This window comes from Prionailurus viverrinus, chromosome D2 (assembly GCF_022837055.1).
Source record: "Prionailurus viverrinus isolate Anna chromosome D2, UM_Priviv_1.0, whole genome shotgun sequence".
Classification (NCBI taxonomy): domain Eukaryota; kingdom Metazoa; phylum Chordata; class Mammalia; order Carnivora; family Felidae; genus Prionailurus; species Prionailurus viverrinus.
This window is the reverse complement of record NC_062571.1, coordinates 62,734,781-62,754,896: the sequence shown is the minus strand read 5'-3', so window position 1 is coordinate 62,754,896 and position 20,116 is coordinate 62,734,781. Positions and strand designations below refer to the sequence as shown.

The following is a 20,116-nucleotide window of genomic DNA, read 5'->3' as shown; positions in this document are numbered from 1 at the left end:
ATGTAGAAGGGGACTTAAGCATTGAAATCAGTCACCTTCCATGAAACTCATAGAAAAGAAGTTTGCAATCATGATCAAGATACAACTAATTACTTCAAACTTCACCAAAGAAATTTTAGGATTAAAAAAATAGAAAGGAAATCTAAAATTCATTCTCTATGAAAAAGAAGTTTCAAAAATGAATAACTCTGCAAACTTCAAATGAACAAAAAGTAAACCAATTTTCCTTTCATTAACCTTCTCATGGCGCTTAAGTAGCTGATGTCTTTGCATGAAATACTGATCTTTAAGTTGCTGTTTGAGCAGCTGGTGTTTTTCTTGTAAGTGTCTTTCTTCAAGCTCCCAAATTGCAGCTTCTCGAGCTAGAAGAAAGCAATTTTCAAAATGTCACTTTGTTCTTTTTACTAATGTACTTTGGAGTTCATTTTAATATTTACATAAATGTGTTCTATATACAGTAACTTATACGCACACTGACATTGTGAACTATAAATGAAATATTACCAATGGACAGATAATATCTATCACTATTTACCATTCTGTTCTGATGCTCTATAAACAGAAAATGCCCCACCCACAATACCAAAATTCCTTTTAATCATCTTAATGAAAAATAAAAAAATCTAAGCCTTTTGTTAAAATCCCATTCTGTCATGATGCCATTAAGTATACCAACAATTGTAAGGCACAATGAGTATACAAAACTATTCAGGTAAGGCTTTAGCATCATTTGCACAATAAGATGTTTTAAGGATTGCATGTTTATGTTCACTTCTGTCACGAAGGCATTCATTCTATGTCTTACAGTATTTAACTTTATAAAGAATTTTAAAAATTTAAATGCTTAAAATTTTACATAAAGCTTTTCCTCTTATTAACTTCAACTTTATCTTTCTACCACTTTAGCAAAGGAAAGCATTCACATAATTTCCAATTATTCGATATTATGGATACTAGATATATACATATATCTTAGCAATGGTCTTCAGATACCATTTTATATATACACATATGCTGTGTAATTTCACATACCTCTCATGAGCTGCTGTTTGTTATTCAGGCACTCTCTTTCAATATTGGCCAGTTCTGCCTTCTGCTGTTGGATGATCTTTTTCAGAGAGCCATCTAATTCTTGTTGTTGTTTCTGAACAAATTCCTGTTCCTATTAGACAGTTAACCATGAGTTAATAAGCATCTACTGAGTGAAACATCCATTTATCTATATGACTATATACATTAGTAGCTATCAAGATTTCTAAACCAAGTTTCTAAAGTTAACTGGATTTAAAAATCACCAATTATATAGCAATATATAAATGTATTAGTCATTCAATTCAAGCCCAGAAAAAAGTACTAGAATCCATAATACTCTAAACTCAGTATTAAAAATAATACACATGAAAGAAGTCCCCCACTCAGAATGCCCTATGATATGAACATCTTTAGGAAAATAATAAATTTAGAGCTTCTAAAACTGATCATTCATTACACTATGGTGTGGATAAAACAAGAAAAAACAAAATGCCTTTTATGAAAAAGAGAATAAAGAGCAAATAAGTAAAACACATATCAGAATATTTAATATCTCTATTTTCCCAAGAAATAAAGACTTAGGAAGTAATACCATGGCAACACTAACAGAGAAATAGTTTCTGTATCTCTAGCATGTGCCTAAAAAGAACAACAGTTTATGGACTTAATGAGAAGTAGTGCATTGCTAGAGACATTTTCTAGAGAATGAGAAATAGTGCATTGCTAGAGAAATTTGCTAGAGAAATGTGATCTAGGACTCATAAAGTGAGTTACATTTTATAAATAAATAAATAAATAAATAAATAAATAAATAAACACACACACACACACACACACACACACACACACACACACACACATTCCTGATAGTCAAAAACTTCTGCCAACATGTTTGGGATTCACTCATTCATTCAGCAAATATTTACTGAGTACATACTATTTGCCCAAATGCAAAAATTTATGCTTAAAAAAAAAATCCTTCGATAACTGTGTAAGAAAAGGAAATGTTAAAGTGACTTATGGTCTTTATGCTACATTGCACATTCACAGAAGAAAAGGAACAATATCCAAATTGAAGAAATGTAAATTTTGCCAGTAAATGTTCGGCTCTCCATCCCTCTTTTGGCAGTTACAGCAGTCTATATATGATTAGCTCAAGGGATATTCTGATCGAGTGTGGATTTAGAAATTTAAGATTGAAGTGGCACTCCACCTATAATCCCTCCTCTTGCACATCCAAGAGAAGATAAAACCTCAAGGTCCATTTTGGATCTACTCTTTGTGCCTTTGACAGAGTCTGACAGGATCTGGATCACTACCAGCCTGGTCTTCAATGCACTGAGAGTGAGTGTAGCCGTGTTCCTTAAGGTACATGCCTTACTATGCGTCTGGAGGTGAGAATTAGGTCTTACCATTCATGACACCCCGTTAAAGTAATCTGGAGTTATAGATACTGCTGTCTCATCTGTGTCATAATTTGTACTTCAGCATAAATACAATTACACACCAGCAGAAAGACTAATGAATTGCCTCTGTAAAATACACTTGTGAGCTTCACCACAGCCAAGTTTTTATCACAGAAAAAAAGCCACAATGAATATTTAATTTCAACTATCTAGAATAAGGCCTTTTGAGTTTTATTTAAAGAGATACGAAATCTCCATGCTTATTTTTTAGGCAATTATAACAAAGAAAGTTGTTCAAGCTGGTCATTTTCCTACAGTAAATATCACATAATAAAAACTAAATTGTTTCTCTAATTTCATAGTAAAATTTCTATGTACAAACTTGTACAATACTTAATATATAATCTATAACTTAATATAACCTGCAGATATAGCATAAGGTTTTCACATCTGTACCATTAACTTGTATAAAGGACTTTTAAAAAATATCTCTGTAGACAGAAACAATGGGCCCAAATTAACTACCATAAATATAAATACTACATTTAGACTCAAATAAATGCAAAAGTACAAGATGAGGGTGAATAAATATTTATGTGAAAATTAAGAAGAGTAAATACATGCCAGTGCCACTAAAAAAGTAAATGGAATTTCTTGTGAGTTCAATTCTTGGTCATATTACTATATTTGTCTAGATTAAGCAAGATGACAGTTCAGTTCAAAGAAAATCTTTATTAAGTACTTACTAATGCTAGGCACTGTACCACTAAAGGGGCTACTAAAATTAAGAAAAGACAGTACTGCCTTTAAGGACCTTCCATTCTAGTGATCCCAAATTGGTTCTGTATGCCCACATAAAGAATAGTGGGTCTCTTCCCTTAGTATCACATTTTCAGAAGTTCAAAAGTAAACCACAGAAAACAGAAAGCTGTGAATACAGGGTCTAGAAACCATGCCACACAATGAATAATGGAAAAAATTACAGAAGCCTGTCCTGAAGCAGCTAATCCATCAGGGGAAAATAAGAGCTAAGACTGTTATACAGAAGGAGGTAGAACTACCATTGTGCTGCTCCAGAAAGTAAAATAAGAGTTGACAGGTAAGAGTCAAGGTAGGCTATGTATGCAAGTGCCTTCAACAATGAGAATTAGCAAAGACACCAGTTGTCTTACAGAGCCAAGGACTTAAATAATTAAGCAAAGTCTGGATAATTACATAGTCAAGAATACTATGCAAACAATTTTCTTTACTTCTTTTCTTCCTTTCTTCATTTATTTTAATCTCTATATTTATTTTTATTTATTTATTTATCCCTACCCCAAACTGGGGCTGGAACTCACAACCGCAACATCAAGAGTCATATGCTCTCCCAACTGAGCAAGCCAGGCACCTCAAACAATCTTCTATATTGAAGGTAAAAATTACCTGAAAGGTCCAGGTCCCTCACATACTAATTCGTATATTTTGTTACTTCAAAAGAAATAAAATTTTGATATTAGTGAGCTTTTTTTAAATTTCCTAACTACAAAAGCCAAGTATAACACATTCACATTGGAATTTGTAATTGGAAATTATTCTTAAGATCTGAAAGAAAAGTGATCTTACATTCCAAAAAGACTGAACAAATTTACCCAAAAAAAGAAGATGGATTTGATCAATAAAAGTAACAATTTAAATCAACACAGAAACTATAAAATGCACCCTTTAAAAGTGTAAGTTTCAATGCTGATAAGGAATTTTGTCATATTAATCAGACAACTATAAATATTAAAAACACAACTTCGGATTCTAGAAAACTATAAGAAAGGGTTATGTTATATTGGGCTATTTGTACAGAATTTATTTCTAATTCAAAGGATAAAAATGGTAATGATCAGAAAAGTGATCTTAATTCATAATTTCTCCCTCTCATTAAAAAAAAAATTGTTTTGCTTACTCTTTAGAAAACTACAGAGTCCAACAGCTGCCAATAATAATAAAAAAAATAAGTCTAATTTCAGGAGAGGGGAAAGGAATGGGTGAAATCAAGCTGTATTCTATCTACTCCAGTTGTGTATATCAAACATCAAAAACAAAAATTATAGCATTAAGTGAGCTACTCACTTCCCCATAGAAACTGTGAGAAAGAATACAGCCTGGAATTCCAGACTTAATTTAAAACTACAGCAAGGGGAAGAACAACTCACTATTCCTTATACAATGTGAATAGTGAAAACTAAAGTTAAATGGAACTATAATCACATTTAATATGCCTTTTCTGACCATATCCATAATTAAAACATATATATAACATATATAAAATCAAAATGTCACTTCACACAAAGATAAAAATCTAATCACAGCATTCAATTTCTCACATGTGCAAAGTTTATAAAATACTCCTGGGAAGCTACTTCTTGGAAATGAAAATCTCAAAATTTGTGGTGAGGTAGAAAACAAGAACACTGTTCGGAGTGTTCTAATCCCAGTTCTACCATTAATATCGTTTGTGACTTCAAGTGGACCGCTTAGTCTTCTGTGCTGCGATTTCCTTATCTATAAAATGGATACACTCCATCCCTATATTAAGGTGGAGGCAGTAAGAATCAAATGTGAAAACGCTTTGAAGAATACTATACTATAAAGTTCATTTCAGATTATTACTGTCATTACTGACATTATCATCTATCAATCTTCTAGGCTTTAACAAATAAAGCGAACAATGAAAAGGCACATGTGAGCTGAAGAAAAGGCAGATAAAACGGGAGAAGGCATCCTCCCACAGATGCGTGGGACTTACATCCTGCAGCTGGGCACTGGAGACTGCGCAAGAGGACAACTGAAAAGACTGGATCATGGCCTGAGCAACACCCTGCGGGTCAGAGTACAGTGCACCTCCCAGGTGAGAATACAGCTGATGACTTTTTGTAAATGGAAAGAATAATTATACAAATGTTGAGTTTCGGGAGGCCTCGAACAAGTTACCTAACAGAGAGGCCTCTTTCTCATCTGTAAAAAGGTTTTGAATGAGATCAGTGGTTTCCAAACTCTAGTTTATGCTGTTGTTTTTTAAACCAGTCAAACCCTCTTTCAAAAAATTTACCACAAAATGTATGAAACAGATGAAAAGTAGTGCTGCTTTAAAGTCTAAGCAGGGACCCAGAACCCCCAGTCCTCTCTTTTTGAAGGATCCCTGAGGTGCTTCTTCCAGACTCCACAGCTCTTGGGAGTACAAGTTTAAAAACCACTGGACTAGACAATCAAATACTTCTGGCTCCATGACTATATAACTATTATTCACAAATTCTCAAAATGTTTACAATAGACATGGTACCAAGTTATCATTTTAGCACCTTCATGTAAAGCAGTAGCTAAAGAGAAATACTTTTAAATTTGTTAGATTACTAAATTTTCATTAAATTTACAGAAAGAAATTTACTGTTGCTTTCAGCTTTAGTTGAAAATACAGGCTAGCCCCCAAAATTTTATGAAAAATCACCAACAAAATTTTATTAAAGCATGGGATCACTTAACTCCTTCAACACTAAATTCTCAATGTCAACTCTAGCATCTGAAATATGTATTACCTTTCAGAATCTAAAAAGCCTACATTCCTGTACAAGGAAAAACCATATTGGTCTTATCTTGTTTGAAATCCAAATTATCCAAAATTAGATGTGTGAAGCAAGGACTTCCTCTTCACCTATTAACGACATGACCAATAACCACTGGACTAAGCTGATAAGAGTTCAGATTAAGCACAGAAATAACAGTTTAAACATGAGAGGCAGTACGGTGTGGTAGTTCAGAGGTGCTTTCATTTCCTCCCCCGTAGAATAGAGGTAATAAGAGTAACTACCTCACATGTTGTGAGTTATTGCAGGAGAAACATTTAGAGCAGCACTTGACACACAGTAAATGCTGTGTCTGCTTTAACACTTTAGTAATCCCCACACTAGGCCAAGACAAAATTTTTCACTGCCTCAAACCACCCCCCCCCCCAAAACATGAAATTTATTCAGATAGGCTAGTTTTGTTAAATTTAAAATTCCAAAATACTTCCCTTATTTTTCATGGTGTTAAGATATTCTTTCCTTTAAATTTTTAAACAGCAGTTTAAAATATCCTTCTGGACAAAAATAAAAAAAATTTAAATGTCATTCCATTTGTCGGTCCCCAGTGGGTTTTGTTTCTTCCATGTTTTCACATGGGTCTGTAAAAGTTTGGGAACCACTTTTTACATCACATAAAACCACATTAAATTGGTAATTTAAAGCAACCGTTAACATATAATCCATGTCTCTTCTTCCTTTAATTGACATATATAACTACAAACTGAGCTCACCTCTCTGCTTCCAAATTGAATGCAAACTTAATTAAAAGAAAAATGATTCCTAGTAAAAAGACCTCATACAGTCATGAGATAATTCTAAAAAAAAATCTGTTTAAAGTACTAGCTTGTCTAGTTTTGTAAAGAATTCACCCATCTTAATTGGGTCATCCTTATCATAACCTAGAATCAAGTTTATACAGGCAATATTTTTTTAAACTGCTGGATTCTGAATCAAAAAGAAAAACAATGTAGTTAGTATTTAAAATCTGATTTTAAGTTGCTTATGTTATTGAGTTTAATAGTAAAATAAATGTTTGATCAACCATTTAACATTACCGTTTATGGTTTTTCTTTTAACTCCCAACTTTATAAAAACAATGGCCTTATTTTTTTTTTTTAAGTTTATTTATTTTGAGAGAGAGTGAGCACGCAAGCATGAGCCAAGGAGGGGGAGGCAAAGAGGGAGAGAGAGACTACCAAGCAGGCTCCACGCTGAGAGCGTTGAGTCTGACACGGGCCTCAAACCCACGAACGGAGAGATCATGACCTGAGCTGAAATCAAGAGTTGGGTGCTTAACCAACTGAGCCACCCAGGTGCCCCAACAATGGTCTTTTAAATAGTCATTCTTTTCATGTGTACAAAGCCTACACACTCAACCTCTATATTTTGTCATAAAAGTCTTCTATCAGTGACATTACTACTTAAGTATATAAGTTTCCCTCATGATTATAATAAGAATACAGTGAATTATACATCAACATCCTTGTTTATTTCATCCGGAGTCAGCTCTCCAAACATTCCACTTAATTTCATATTTGCAACTGAAATGTCACCATCTCATGTGAATTTAGTTCTACATAAAGAATGCCCTGGGAACCTTTGTATTAGGAGAAATCAACATCATATAATAACTACAGTAGGAGTTTACCCTGTCCACCATGGTTTATTGAGCTGCGAGAATAATGCTGCTTTCTGTTTTTAGTAGCATTAAGCTGCTGCTGTTACCTGAGCATGCTGGCTTTGTGCAAGCTCCTCTTTCCTGCGTTTCATGAGCTCTTTTCTCAGCTCTTTGGGTGCTTTCTCCACTTCATTTATAACCTACAGTGTATAAGCATGCAGGAGGTGGGGAAATAATACTTTCTCCACAGCAAGCATTTCTGTAGCAGACAAGCTACAAGTCAAAGATTAAAGCTGATACAAAGTTCCTTTCAACATGCAATAGTATAGGTGTTAGTTTGGTGAAAAAGAATGAAAGGATAGAACATGCTGAATCTCGGTGCAGAAAGGGACATCACACCATATAAAGGTTAATCAGATGCCTAATTATCCCTATATATTATTCTCTCTTAAAGATCCAAAGACAATCAGTAAAGGATTACTAGCAGCACTGAACACATCTACTGACATTGTTTGAAATGCTGAAAATAAGGAAAGTCAATGCCATTTATAAAAGTACAAAATTTCGTAACTGGCTTGACAAAACCAAAGAAATAAGTCTAAATTAAGTTCATTTAATGAGACCAAAAGAAAACAAAAGGAGAAATAAATGGATACTATGTTTTCTTTTTTCATCAAACACACCATTTTATATACAGTGTGATAAAAACAAACATGTCTGATGATTTTCTGTTGCATTAGAATAACATTCTCCTTTGCTGACAATGTAAGCCAAACTTGTCAACTTTAAAATCAATATTATAAAGTACTCATAAAGTAACAGTGTAGTATGCTATGATTTATTATACCAAATAAAGTGTATTATAAAATGAAGTATAATTTGGAGCTCCTTAATTATTTCAAAATCCTAGATATGTATTCCACCTAACAATAGATCTGTAATCCAACTATGAAAAACAATCATGTGTTCACAAGTAGAAGCACCAAAAGCAATCAGATTCCAAATCACCACATGCTATTGATGGTCTGTGAAAGAGACTGATTTTGATTGAAGAGAGTGTATTTAAAATTCCCCATCAGTAATCCCTCATGAAACCAAATCACCATTAAAAGGAAGAGACTCCCCAAATGCAAGAAATTTAGCAATAAGGAAAAAAAATACATAGTATAGTTATTTAAAATATGCATATTGCGATCTCAAATGTCTACTAGCTAAAACTCTCCAAGCTCAAAAACCGTAAAAATAACTACAAACTTTTATATATTTAAGATTAAATCATATATTTATCTGTAAATTTTTTTAAATTTAACCTGATATTAAAAAATAAGCTCTCAATAAAAACTTCCCCTCGTTTCAAGAAAACTGATATGGAGCCTCAGTAACATCATATATCATGGTAAACAGAGCAACACTATGTGAAATATTAAACAGTAACAAAACTAATTTTTAGAAATGGTAGTCACATCAAATAAAATTATAGACCATTTCATTATTTACTTAAAGAAATTACAGAATTTCTCGGGGGCAAATAAGACACTATTACAATATATAAATCCTCTTTCTGAATCAATGACAATCTTTCATAGTAAGTAATAGCACAGATCCTATAACAATACGGAACAGTTTTAGGAAAAATTTAAAAATTCATTGTAATCAAATGACTTTACACAGGTATTTTTCACATGTGATTCTTCAAAGTAGCTCTCAACTTGTTGAACTTACAGATATTATTTCCAATTTCAGGGTACTGAGCTTTTGTTTTAATACAACATTCATGAAAGGAAATCAAGCTAACCAAGAAAAAAAATTTTAAGCATGAATTAAATATTACAAATAAATAGATGAATTACTGTTGCCACCTACAAACACAACATGCTGAGCTTTCATGAAAGAAGAAAATTCTACAGAGGCTTTAACTGTTGCTAATAAAAGAAAATGATAGATTGGAAGGAAAATGGATTAGACTTAGTTTGAAAACTTGGTTCAAGGCTTAGCTGGACATTTAATGATAGTCTGTAAACTTGAAGGGACCATTAAAAAGCTCTTCTATTACAGTCTTCTTGGTAGTAAAATGAGATTAACACCTGACCTTACTACTACACTACATGACTGTTGGGAAGACCACAAAAAAAGAATAAATTGGTGCTATTTAACTCTCAAGTATTATTCCTAATTCTTTAGTCTTAAGTGTACATTTAAAAAAAACAACCTTTAATAATTAAAAGTAGTAGTTACACTTACCTCCTTCTTTCGGTTCTTTAACATATTCTGAAATTTGGACAACTCTTTCTCTTGTTCTCCTTTAATGCGTTTGGCTTCATCTCGCAAGCGATTTGTGTGTTCTTGTTCTAGACGTTCAATAGTCTGTTTCTGCTGTTTTTCTAGATTCTCAATCTCTTGATCATATTGACGCTTTTTGCTCTGTAAAATAATGTGGTTCAGGATCATTTAACTTGTCTATCACTCACGTATTGAAGAGTACATAACCAGCATTTAAACGTAGTGATATGACATACAACCTTTGTAGTACTGCACAAGTGGAATGCTATAAACACATTAAGGAATTTTTCAAAAATATGAGCATTTCATTTTTTTCTACACAAAAAATACTTTTTTCTATTATAGAATGTTCAGAATTTTTAAACCATCCAGAAGAATATCCAGTTGCTAAAGTACTAAAGTGCCAAAAGTGCTAAAGTACTAAAGAAAAACTTCAGTATTTATCCAATAAACTTTTGATAAATCAAAAGTGTTATCCAAAGTCTATTTTAATAATGTACAATTTCTTGTCATATTCAGATTTACTCTTCCTCATTAAGATTCTTAAACATCCTCGGGGCGCCTGGGTGGCGCAGTCGGTTAAGCGTCCGACTTCAGCCAGGTCACGATCTCGCGGTCCGTGAGTTCGAGCCCCGCGTCGGGCTCTGGGCTGATGGCTCAGAGCCTGGAGCCTGTTTCCGATTCTGTGTCTCCCTCTCTCTCTGGCCCTCCCCCGTTCATGCTCTGTCTCTCTCTGTCCCAAAAATAAATAAACGTTGAAAAAAAAAAAAAGATTCTTAAACATCCTTTTATTGAAACAAACCTTTTGAAATTATAAATCTTTCAACAAAAGATTCCTGCTTACATAATACTTGAGTATAATAATAATTTTGGATATAGGTGGAGTTAAATATTTGTAAAAGGTATTTTAAAAAATAAAAAGCAAAACACTTTGGAAAATATTTTTTGGGGAAAGAGATGCAGTTTTCATAAGGTTCTTTAAAATAGAATGCTCAATACTATAAAAATACTCAGTGAGAACAAAAATTCATTATTTTCCTAAGAATTTTCTGTTACAATCCAACAAATGTAATCAACAATTCCTGGGTAGCTCAGTCAGGTGAACATCCGACTTCAGCTCAGGTCAAGATCCTGCAGTATGTGAGTTCGAGCCCTCACATCAGTCTCTGTGCTAACAGCTCGGACCTGGAGCCTACTTCAGATTCTGTGTCTCCCTCTCTCTCTGCCCCTCCCCTACTTGTGCTCTCTCTGTCTCAAAAATAAATAAACGTTAAAAAAAAAAAAAACTTAAAAAAATTAATCTTGGATTCTAGGGGTGCTTGGGTGGCTCAGCCAATTAAGCTTCCGACTTCGGCTTAAGTCATGATCTCCCGGTTCGTGAGTTCGAGCCCCACATCAGGCTCTCTGCTGTCAGCGTGGAGCCTGCTTCAGGTCCTCTGTCTCCCTATTTCTCTGCCCCACCCCTGCTCATGTGCACTCTCTCAAAAATAAAATAAACATTTGGAAAAAAATTCTTGGATTCTAAATCTGAGAGGTCAAATTGTAACACTAAAAAAGTATCCAGAAATAGGCCCACCTAAGAACTTTGTAAACCATCTACCAGCTTCATGATTCCAGGTTTTCACAACAAATTTTAACCAAAGGAAAATGGAAGACACCTATCACACTGTAAGTCAGTGACAGGAAGCCTAAGATAGAAAATCCTTTCAGGCAAAAGGGAGGAAAAAAAGAGCATCTAGAACACTTAAGAAATAAAGGCCAGAAATACTGACAAAGCCAGAGAAAATCTAATAATCAAAGAACAAGTTCTAAAACATGCTAGTGGAATTTTTTTAAAGCATCAAATTTCAGTGTTAATAAAAGGATACAAAATCTAAAACTTTACCATCATTTCTTGCTCAAAGCGCCGGAAAATTTGTTCTCGTTGTTGTTGCAGTTTGCTATTGAGCTGCTGTTGGGCTCTTTGCTCTTCTTTTTGAAGGAATCTTAATTCCCGAAGTTCCTGACGTCTGATAAAATTTAATATCAATAACAGGGAAAAACAGCAAAAAATTACACCTTTGAACTAATACTTTTTTAAAAACTTAAAAAATACTATTTTCAAATGGAAAAGTAGTAAGAATAATCAGCCAAGACTTTACTCTTGCTTCTATTCTTATACTTTGCAAAAACTGAAAAGAAGTCACAAAAACGATTTTAATTATGTTCTCTACTCACCTAAGAAACCTCAACTCTTCAGTTTTGGAATCACTATCTGTAACTATCTTTGACGTGGTTACACTCACTTCTACGCCATCAACAACAAATTTGCGGGTCTTCTTCAATGTTTTCTTTTGTCTTCTTGTTTCCTGAGTGAGATTTTATTTTAGTTAGGCTTTATATGGAAAATACTGGAGACAGAAAACATTTTCTTAAAAAAAAAAAAAAGAACAAAACACAGAACTGTACACATATAATTTTTATACCACATCATAATTAGGCACAAATCATAAAGAACAATTCATATAAATGACTAATTAGTATAACTTTTACATGTTAATCATTTTTCTTCTTCTTTTGATCTTGTAACTTCTCAGATACCTCTGGCTTTTCAGTTTTAGAACCACTAACAAAACACTTAAAGGAATGCCTGGGGCTCATCCCTAAAAGAATCTAAATCAATAGGTCTGAGGGTGGCTGAGAATTTGCATTTTGAAAAGGCTCCCCAGGTAATTTTTAAACACTGCCTGGACTGGGAATCAAAATCCATTTCATCAGCAACAATATTATCAACAGCCCTCCTCCATCTCAGGAATAGAGATGAATGTGTGATTCTTGAGTTACTAGAAAGATAAAATGTCTACTGCCTGATAGCTATTGCCTACAATTCTTTATCAAGACCAAATTCCATTCCTCATCCAAATGCTTTTCAAATCCAAATAGAAATAACAGAAGTATGACACTCCAAAAAACACAGTTTGGCAAACATGTAAGTATTGACAGCAGATAATTACTTGGTTTTGATATAGGGAAAGGGGTTTAAAAGCAGAGGGAGCAAAAGTGGAATGTGCAAATACTAAATTCAAAATGCATTAGATTTTAGTTTGTCTCTGGCACTTTCCAAGCATGGTTCTGCAACCTCTTGTTATTCTACTCTCCAGGCTGCTAGTATCCTCACGCTTCTCTTCCTAAGCCCTGGACTATGATACCCTATCCAGGCTTCCCCTAAAATCTAAAGTGGGCATGCTCCCAAAATATTATGTACCACACTGAAAATCTAAACTTTCTATTTCTTCAGTTCTTAGTAAAGTATCCACAATTAATATCACCTTAATTCTCAAAAAAGTATTCGGATTTTTTTAAAATGCTATTAAGTCAGTGAATAAATTTCAGATTAATGGAATTCCAGTCAGTGAAACAAAATAAACTGAAAACTGAAGACAATCTATGCAATATGTGTAGTAATTTGCTGCAATTATGCCCTGGAGTCCTGTTCCTAAGGTCAGTCTCCTAAGTTGTTCCACTCTTTTCTGCTGTCAACCCAGAGTCTCTAAGTAATACATGACTCACCTGTATCAGAAATCCATGGAATCTTATGTTACAAATACTGATTCTTGGGTTCCACCCTAGACCTCTACATAGCTCCCCCTAAAACTCTGTTTTTAAATAATTTATTCATGTTGAGGTATACTTGATATATAATAGTATGTTAGTTTCAAGTACAGAACATAATGATTCAATATTTGCATATATTGCTAAATGATCACCATAAGTCTAGTTAACATCCCTAATCATACATACCCCTGGTAACTCTTAAACACATTAAGATTTGAGAATGGCTCTAAAAGCTCCAAGTGTTTTTGCATTTTAGTTTTTGATTTTTTTGTTTTTTTGCTTTCCCAAATCGGTTCTCATGGCAACTGTGAGGACTATGACCAAGACGGCAAAACCCTATGGACCACTGGTAAATCGAGGGCTGTTTACATCCTCAAAGTGCTTAAAGAGATCATTCTTTCAATTTCTCAATTTTTTCATAGATTATGGATTCTTGCTAAAATATATTTAAATATGTGCAATAAAAAAATCCAACCACACCAAGTAACTTACACTGTTTACATCAAGTTGGCAAAAACAGGTAGATATTACCAAAAAATTTATGATTACATCCAGTATCTATCTCTCTCCTTGGGTTTTTAGTTGATTGCCTTCATAGGCCTTACGAATCTTATAGGGTCAGTACTACACTGATTTAGTGCTGTTTTATTTTCAAACCATACTTCACATAAACTGCAAATTGCCAAAATGACAAAGAAGGGCCCACATACACTTACTTGTAAAGATATTGATCCGCTGTCTTTAGTTTTGCTTAGGAAGCTAGAGATGGATAAATTTAAGTCAATGCTGCTATTATCAGCGGTGGAACCAGTGCCTGAATCAGTATCATTTTCCTTTTGATTCTCAGGTTCTGGAAGCAACATGGCTTCAGTTTTTGATAAAGCACCTATTTCCCCTTTATTTTCTGCATCTTCAGAGTTGATATTAATACTGGGTATTGGAACAGGCTGAGGTTCACTAGGCTGTGAAGAGGAAGTCATGGGAGGTTCTCTTTCAATTGGCACTTCACATGGAATAGCTTTTTGCTCTGTATCTATCTGAGCAGTAGCTTCATGAGCATCTGGAGTTTCATTTCCTAAAGCCTCTTGGTCAGTATAAGTTACTGCATGTCTGACCTCTATTTCTTCAGTGCTACTGGACTCAGTAATTTCCTCACCTTCATTTGTGCCAGATTCCTCACTGGTTTTCACTATGTTCTCTAAACTGCTGAGTGATTGTTCTTCATCTTTATCTTCCAAAGACTTCTGATCTATCTCCTTAGTTTCCACTATGTCTTTAAAAGGAACTTCCTCAGAACCACCAGCCTCAGGACCCTCTGTGGGCTTACTTACTAATTTCTGGCCTACTTCAACCACTTCATTCCCATCATTACTCTGAGCATCCTCAGCATTGTTTTCAACTGCCTTCTGGGCAACGTCTCCTGCCTCATTTGTTCCTATGACATCGCTTATATGGCTGATCACTTCTTCTGGAGTTTCGTCATTCTTTCCCAATTTCTCTTGGGTGTCTTCCTTTGTAAGTGCAACTTCATTTTCAACTGCCTGAATGTCTGCCTCTTTTTCTCCAGTCTCTTGAGAAACTAAGTCCATTGTTTGAATAGCAGTATCTTTAATTTCTTCAGATTTTATAACCTTATTTTCAAATATCTGTTGCTTTTCTTGATCCCTTTCTTCCTCAGGTTTCAGACTCTGTTCAACATCTGTTTCTAAAGTTATTATATTATTCTCTTTTCCCTCATTGACTGAATTAATGTCCATTGTTTCTTGGTCTTCTGTATCAGGCAGACTTTCAAGCTTGGGTCTCTTCTCCTCTCTGCCATTTTCCTTGATTACTATTGTCCTATTATCAAGTTCAGCCATAGCTTCTAAGTGAGCATCATTAATATGTTCATTAATATCCTCTGCAGCTTTTTCAGGTTCATCTGTGGTAAGTTTTTCATTAAGAACTTTGCTGTTAAATTTATCTTCAGAAGTATTACGTTCTGTTTTTTCAGAGACAGATTCCAAAATACAAGCGTTTTGTGAAAGTTTATCTTCCTCAGAGCTGGCAATACTAAGGTCAGAAGAGGCACGCTTACTTGCAGGTATTGGCTGAAAAAGATTTTGTACATTTTTAATGTTAAAACATAACTTCAAGACAGTGACCAAAACTATATTTTGTATATAAATAAATATTTAAAACATACATACATGATTTAGTATCTCAATTAAAATTTGATGAAGTTATAAAAATAAAGAACTGACAAATCTTCACATAATAAATAGGACAAAAATGGTGAGCAAGGAGCAAACTTGTTAATCTTCGCCCCTAAAATTAACACTTTTGTACTGCTATCAATTACAATTAATCCTTACATACAGGTGCAATCACACCTCAAAACCCAACCCTCAATATTACCTAAATGACATTTCCTTTCTAAATACTGACCAAAGAATTTTCTGTTTCCTCATCATCATCTTCCTCTTTGCCATCTTCAACTTCTTCTGTTACTTCAGCCTTTGCCTCTGCAATCAGCTCTCGAATTGGTTTGTTGGAATCAACCGTAACAAAAGGATGCTGTTTGATCATTAAGAAGAACACACTTACTAACAGCTGAAATGCTGGCTTATAAAATTTCAAACACAAAAAATACACATTATTATGCGGTAAAAATATGAATACATGAGTAAGAAAAATATAAAAAACTTCAGATGATGTTACATCTGGGCAAGGAAGAAGAAGGGGATTGAGCAGGAATAGGGACTGCCTACAACTATACATCTTTTTTAAAGAATCTGAAGGAAATAAGTCAAAAATGGTACCATATATCTGGATAATAGGTACATGTACGTTTCTGTATGTTTGAAATTTTAAATTAAATTAAATTAAATTTAAATTAAATTTTAAAAGTTTCAAACTGGTACATTTTTAGTTCTTTAAAAGTAACAACAGTATGTTTAAATCCTGTATAATCCTTAATAAAATGTTTACAAAAAGCCTTAGAGTATTGATTAGAGTCTTGCAAATAACTGCTTTCTTGACATGGTTCTAACACTCTTAAGAGTAAGAAAAAATTTTATTCACCTTTGTATACTCAGCAGCATTTAACAGTGTCTGTCACAGACTAAGACCTTCTAAAGTGAGGGTAAAAAAATAAGAGAAAGTGTGTTCTAGGGATGTACTGTTGCATAGAAGAAGGCAATTTCTTCTGTTTTCCCCTGAGATAAACAGATCAACTTAATACACTGTAATGCAGGAATTATACAGTAACTCAACCTAACAGTAATTGCCTCAAGATCTGTCATTCTGTTTGTCCACCTATATTATGTAACAAATTCCTATTTCAAATATTACAAATAGGTCCTGCTATAAAACAAAATTATCTAATCACTTTAACACTTTTTTTTAAAAAGTCAGCAATATTTACTGAATATTATCCTCACTGTAAGAAATATTAAAAAAATCAATTAGCTTATGACCCCTGCGCCCAAGGGGCTTGCTTTCTAGTAACTGGAGAGAAAAACTGCAAGTAACTAACAAAGTGGAATAACTAACAAAATAAAAGAACACAAACTGAAATCAAAAAAGCACAAAAGGAATGACTTATAAGCTAAATGCCTTTTAGTAAAGGCAGCATATGTGTTTATAAAGCAAATGTTTACTTGTATTCAAGTATGTTGTACACATTGTATGTGTACAACATATTTTACAATGTATTCTGAGTTTCCATAGGGAAACTCCAGTGAAAAGAGAATACACTGAATCTGAAATTGTACTCTTCTCAATGAGATATTAAAATAATTACACAGTTTGCTGTTGTCATATTACTCTGATCTTACCTGCAGTAGCTGAGATGTATTCCACCTAGAATCCACATTCTTTTCCAAGCATTTCTTTAGAAAGTCCTTAAAATTTGAAGACCTTCAAAATGAAATTTTAACAATGACATTCTATTTTACTTTGTTATTAAAATCAAACAAAATTCTGATAAGTTATGCTTGTATTTTATGATGTATGTAATTGTATTAATTCAACATAAGTAGTTAATGAGAATACCAAGATTTCAAAATAATATTAAGATAAATACTAGAGTATCATCTGTAAATACAAAATTAAATATAAGTAGAGTCATAGTTTTAGCCACTGTGATATAGTCATATATGCCAAAAATCACAAAACTCTTCTATTATATTAAATTCCACAAATATAAATCAACCACATATATGCCTCACTTTCTCATAGTAAATACTGTACTACATACAGTTGTTTCGTGTAGAACTCAAATCACTGATTTCAAATTTATAAGAAGAGTTAGTTACAAGAGTTTGTATGGTTCTTAACTCTTTTTTTTTAAATGAGTATTTATTTATTTTGAGAGAGAGAGTACATGCACATGAGTGGGGTAGGGGCAGAGGAAGAGGGAGAGAGAATTCCAAGCAGGCTCCATGCTTAGCAGGGCTCAATCCCATGATTGTGAGACCATGACCTGAGCTGAAATCAAGAGTTGGATGCTCAACCAACTGAGCCACCCAGGCACAACTATGGTCCTTAACTCTTAAAAAAAAAAAAGTACCAAAAATCAAGTTTTCTACTCATACAGTCTTTGTACCATGTAACTAAATCTACCCTTGAAAAGGTCAAAGAATAAGACATCAAGTATTGCTTTGTATAACGTTTTGTTTAGAATATTTTACCATTTTGATGGCTGTGCTAATGTAGGGGGCTCAGATTTTGCTATTTTTAGCAGCACTCGCATTGGATTTAATTCATGATGAGGTGGTTCTATCTCAGCCATTTCTATTAGAGTGATACCCAGGGACCAAACATCAGCTTTGTAGTCATAGGGTCTGTCCTTAGATGTTTCACACATGACTACTTCAGGAGCCATCCTGTACAGACAGAGAATTGAAAGTTAAGATGTTTAGCTTAAGAATATTGATTGCAAGCCACATAAAAGATAGACAGTATAATCAATTATGTAGATAAGTTAATGAGTGATAATAGCTTCTAACATAACTAATACAGTAGTACATCCATAAAGATGAATACATACCAATATGGTGTGCCAATAAAGGAATCTCTTCTTTGAATTGTCCTTGTGTTTTTAGCTGATACTCCAAAATCCGCTTGAAATAAGCAATGATACAAAAGTATTAATGATAGTTTTTTTAGCAAAGCTCACTGTATTTAACACAGGGAAAAGCATTTCAAGTCTTTAACAAGGCCACTCTTATTAAAGGGTAAACAAAACAGAAAGAATAGTAACTTCTCTACCATCCTAATTTTGACAAACCCCCTCGAAAATAACTGTCAAATAAAATATCCCATCATTAATATACTAACTACTACCTCCTTTATACATCTTCGGATCATGAATACTTCAGAACTGATAAAAAAAAAAGTAACTTTAAAATAAACCAGTCTACCCACTTCAAAACAACTAGTACTACATGCTACAATTAACTGACAAACATTTTTCCTACAGTGTGAAAAGCATAAATATTATAAGAGCATATTTAGAGAGAAGTATAGTCAAATTATTAGTCCTTGAAGAAAAAAATTCTTTGGCATCTAGGCAAAAAGAGCACATAACTTGAAAAAGACATAAAATCAGATTATCATCAGACTTTCCAACAACAACACTTAGAACAGAAAAATAAGAGTAAGATATTTCAGATTCAAGGAACAAAATGTAAGCCAAGGATTTTCTATCCAGCAAAACCGACCTTCAAAGTATAAATATGGGTGGAACTGTTATTATATAAGAACTTGGAGAGCCCTTCCAGAGTTATCTACCAGAGAATGAACTTCAGACAACCAACATGATCACAGAGAATACTAACATTAAGGACCAGTGATGAGCATTAAACGTATGAAAACAGGACTAAAATGAGTAATTATGGGATATTATAAATCTATCATCAATGTCCTTAAGAACCAGGACTCTGAGGATAGAAGGAGATATACATGTAATACAAAAGTGGTTAGGTTAAAAAGAAAATAAAACACATCTTATCCTAAATTTGATCAGAAAATATGTAGGAACTCATATGACAGCCTAGCTTTGTCCTCTAGAAAGGCCCAGAATGATGACCAATCCATAAACTGTTAAGTACCTCTAACATTCAGAGGCAGTCTTTTTTTTCTTTTAATGTTTATTTTTGAGAGAGAAACAGAGACAGAGTGTGAGCAGAGGAGGGAGGGAGGGAGGAAGGGGGGGGAGAGAAAGAGAGAGAGAGAGAGGGAGGGAGGGAGGGAGGGAGAGATGGAGACACAAAACTGGAAGCAGGGTCCAGGCTCCGAGCTATCAGCAAAGAGCCTGATGCGGGGCTCGAACTCAGGAGATGTGAGATCATGACCTGAGCCGAAGTCGGATGCTTAACTGACTGGGCCACCCAAGTACCCCAGATATAATCTTGAAATACCATATCCTACTAAAAGAAACCAGGACTTCTTAAAGAAATGGCTAATTACAGGTTGGAGGCAAGAAATATAGAAGACAAGCCTGAAACATCTCAACCTAACAGGTTAGACTGTTATATGATATTGATAATGAAGCTATCAAAGTCTACTAAAGTCCTATCAAAAAGATTAATATACCAACATGAAGAGGC

The 20,116-nt window shown here is 33.9% G+C and overlaps 1 protein-coding gene across 3 annotated transcripts in view; it reads right to left on the bottom strand.

Moving 5' to 3' along the window:
* The window catches only part of SLK (STE20 like kinase), a 55,788-nt gene that overhangs the window by 10,066 nt on the left and 25,606 nt on the right, over nucleotides 1-20,116 (bottom strand). For 2 of the 3 annotated variants that reach the window (XM_047825096.1, XM_047825098.1), the window contains 11 exons: nucleotides 18,556-18,628; nucleotides 18,197-18,391; nucleotides 17,342-17,423; nucleotides 15,951-16,079; nucleotides 14,240-15,613; nucleotides 12,147-12,277; nucleotides 11,815-11,938; nucleotides 9,891-10,070; nucleotides 7,757-7,849; nucleotides 1,033-1,162; nucleotides 238-362 (listed from right to left, as the gene is read on the bottom strand). In XM_047825096.1, the coding sequence (XP_047681052.1) occupies nucleotides 238-362; nucleotides 1,033-1,162; nucleotides 7,757-7,849; nucleotides 9,891-10,070; nucleotides 11,815-11,938; nucleotides 12,147-12,277; nucleotides 14,240-15,613; nucleotides 15,951-16,079; nucleotides 17,342-17,423; nucleotides 18,197-18,391; nucleotides 18,556-18,628 (2,636 nt within the window). The remainder of the gene's footprint in view (nucleotides 1-237; nucleotides 363-1,032; nucleotides 1,163-7,756; nucleotides 7,850-9,890; nucleotides 10,071-11,814; nucleotides 11,939-12,146; nucleotides 12,278-14,239; nucleotides 15,614-15,950; nucleotides 16,080-17,341; nucleotides 17,424-18,196; nucleotides 18,392-18,555; nucleotides 18,629-20,116) is intronic. The other variant, XM_047825097.1, reaches the window with a different exon arrangement.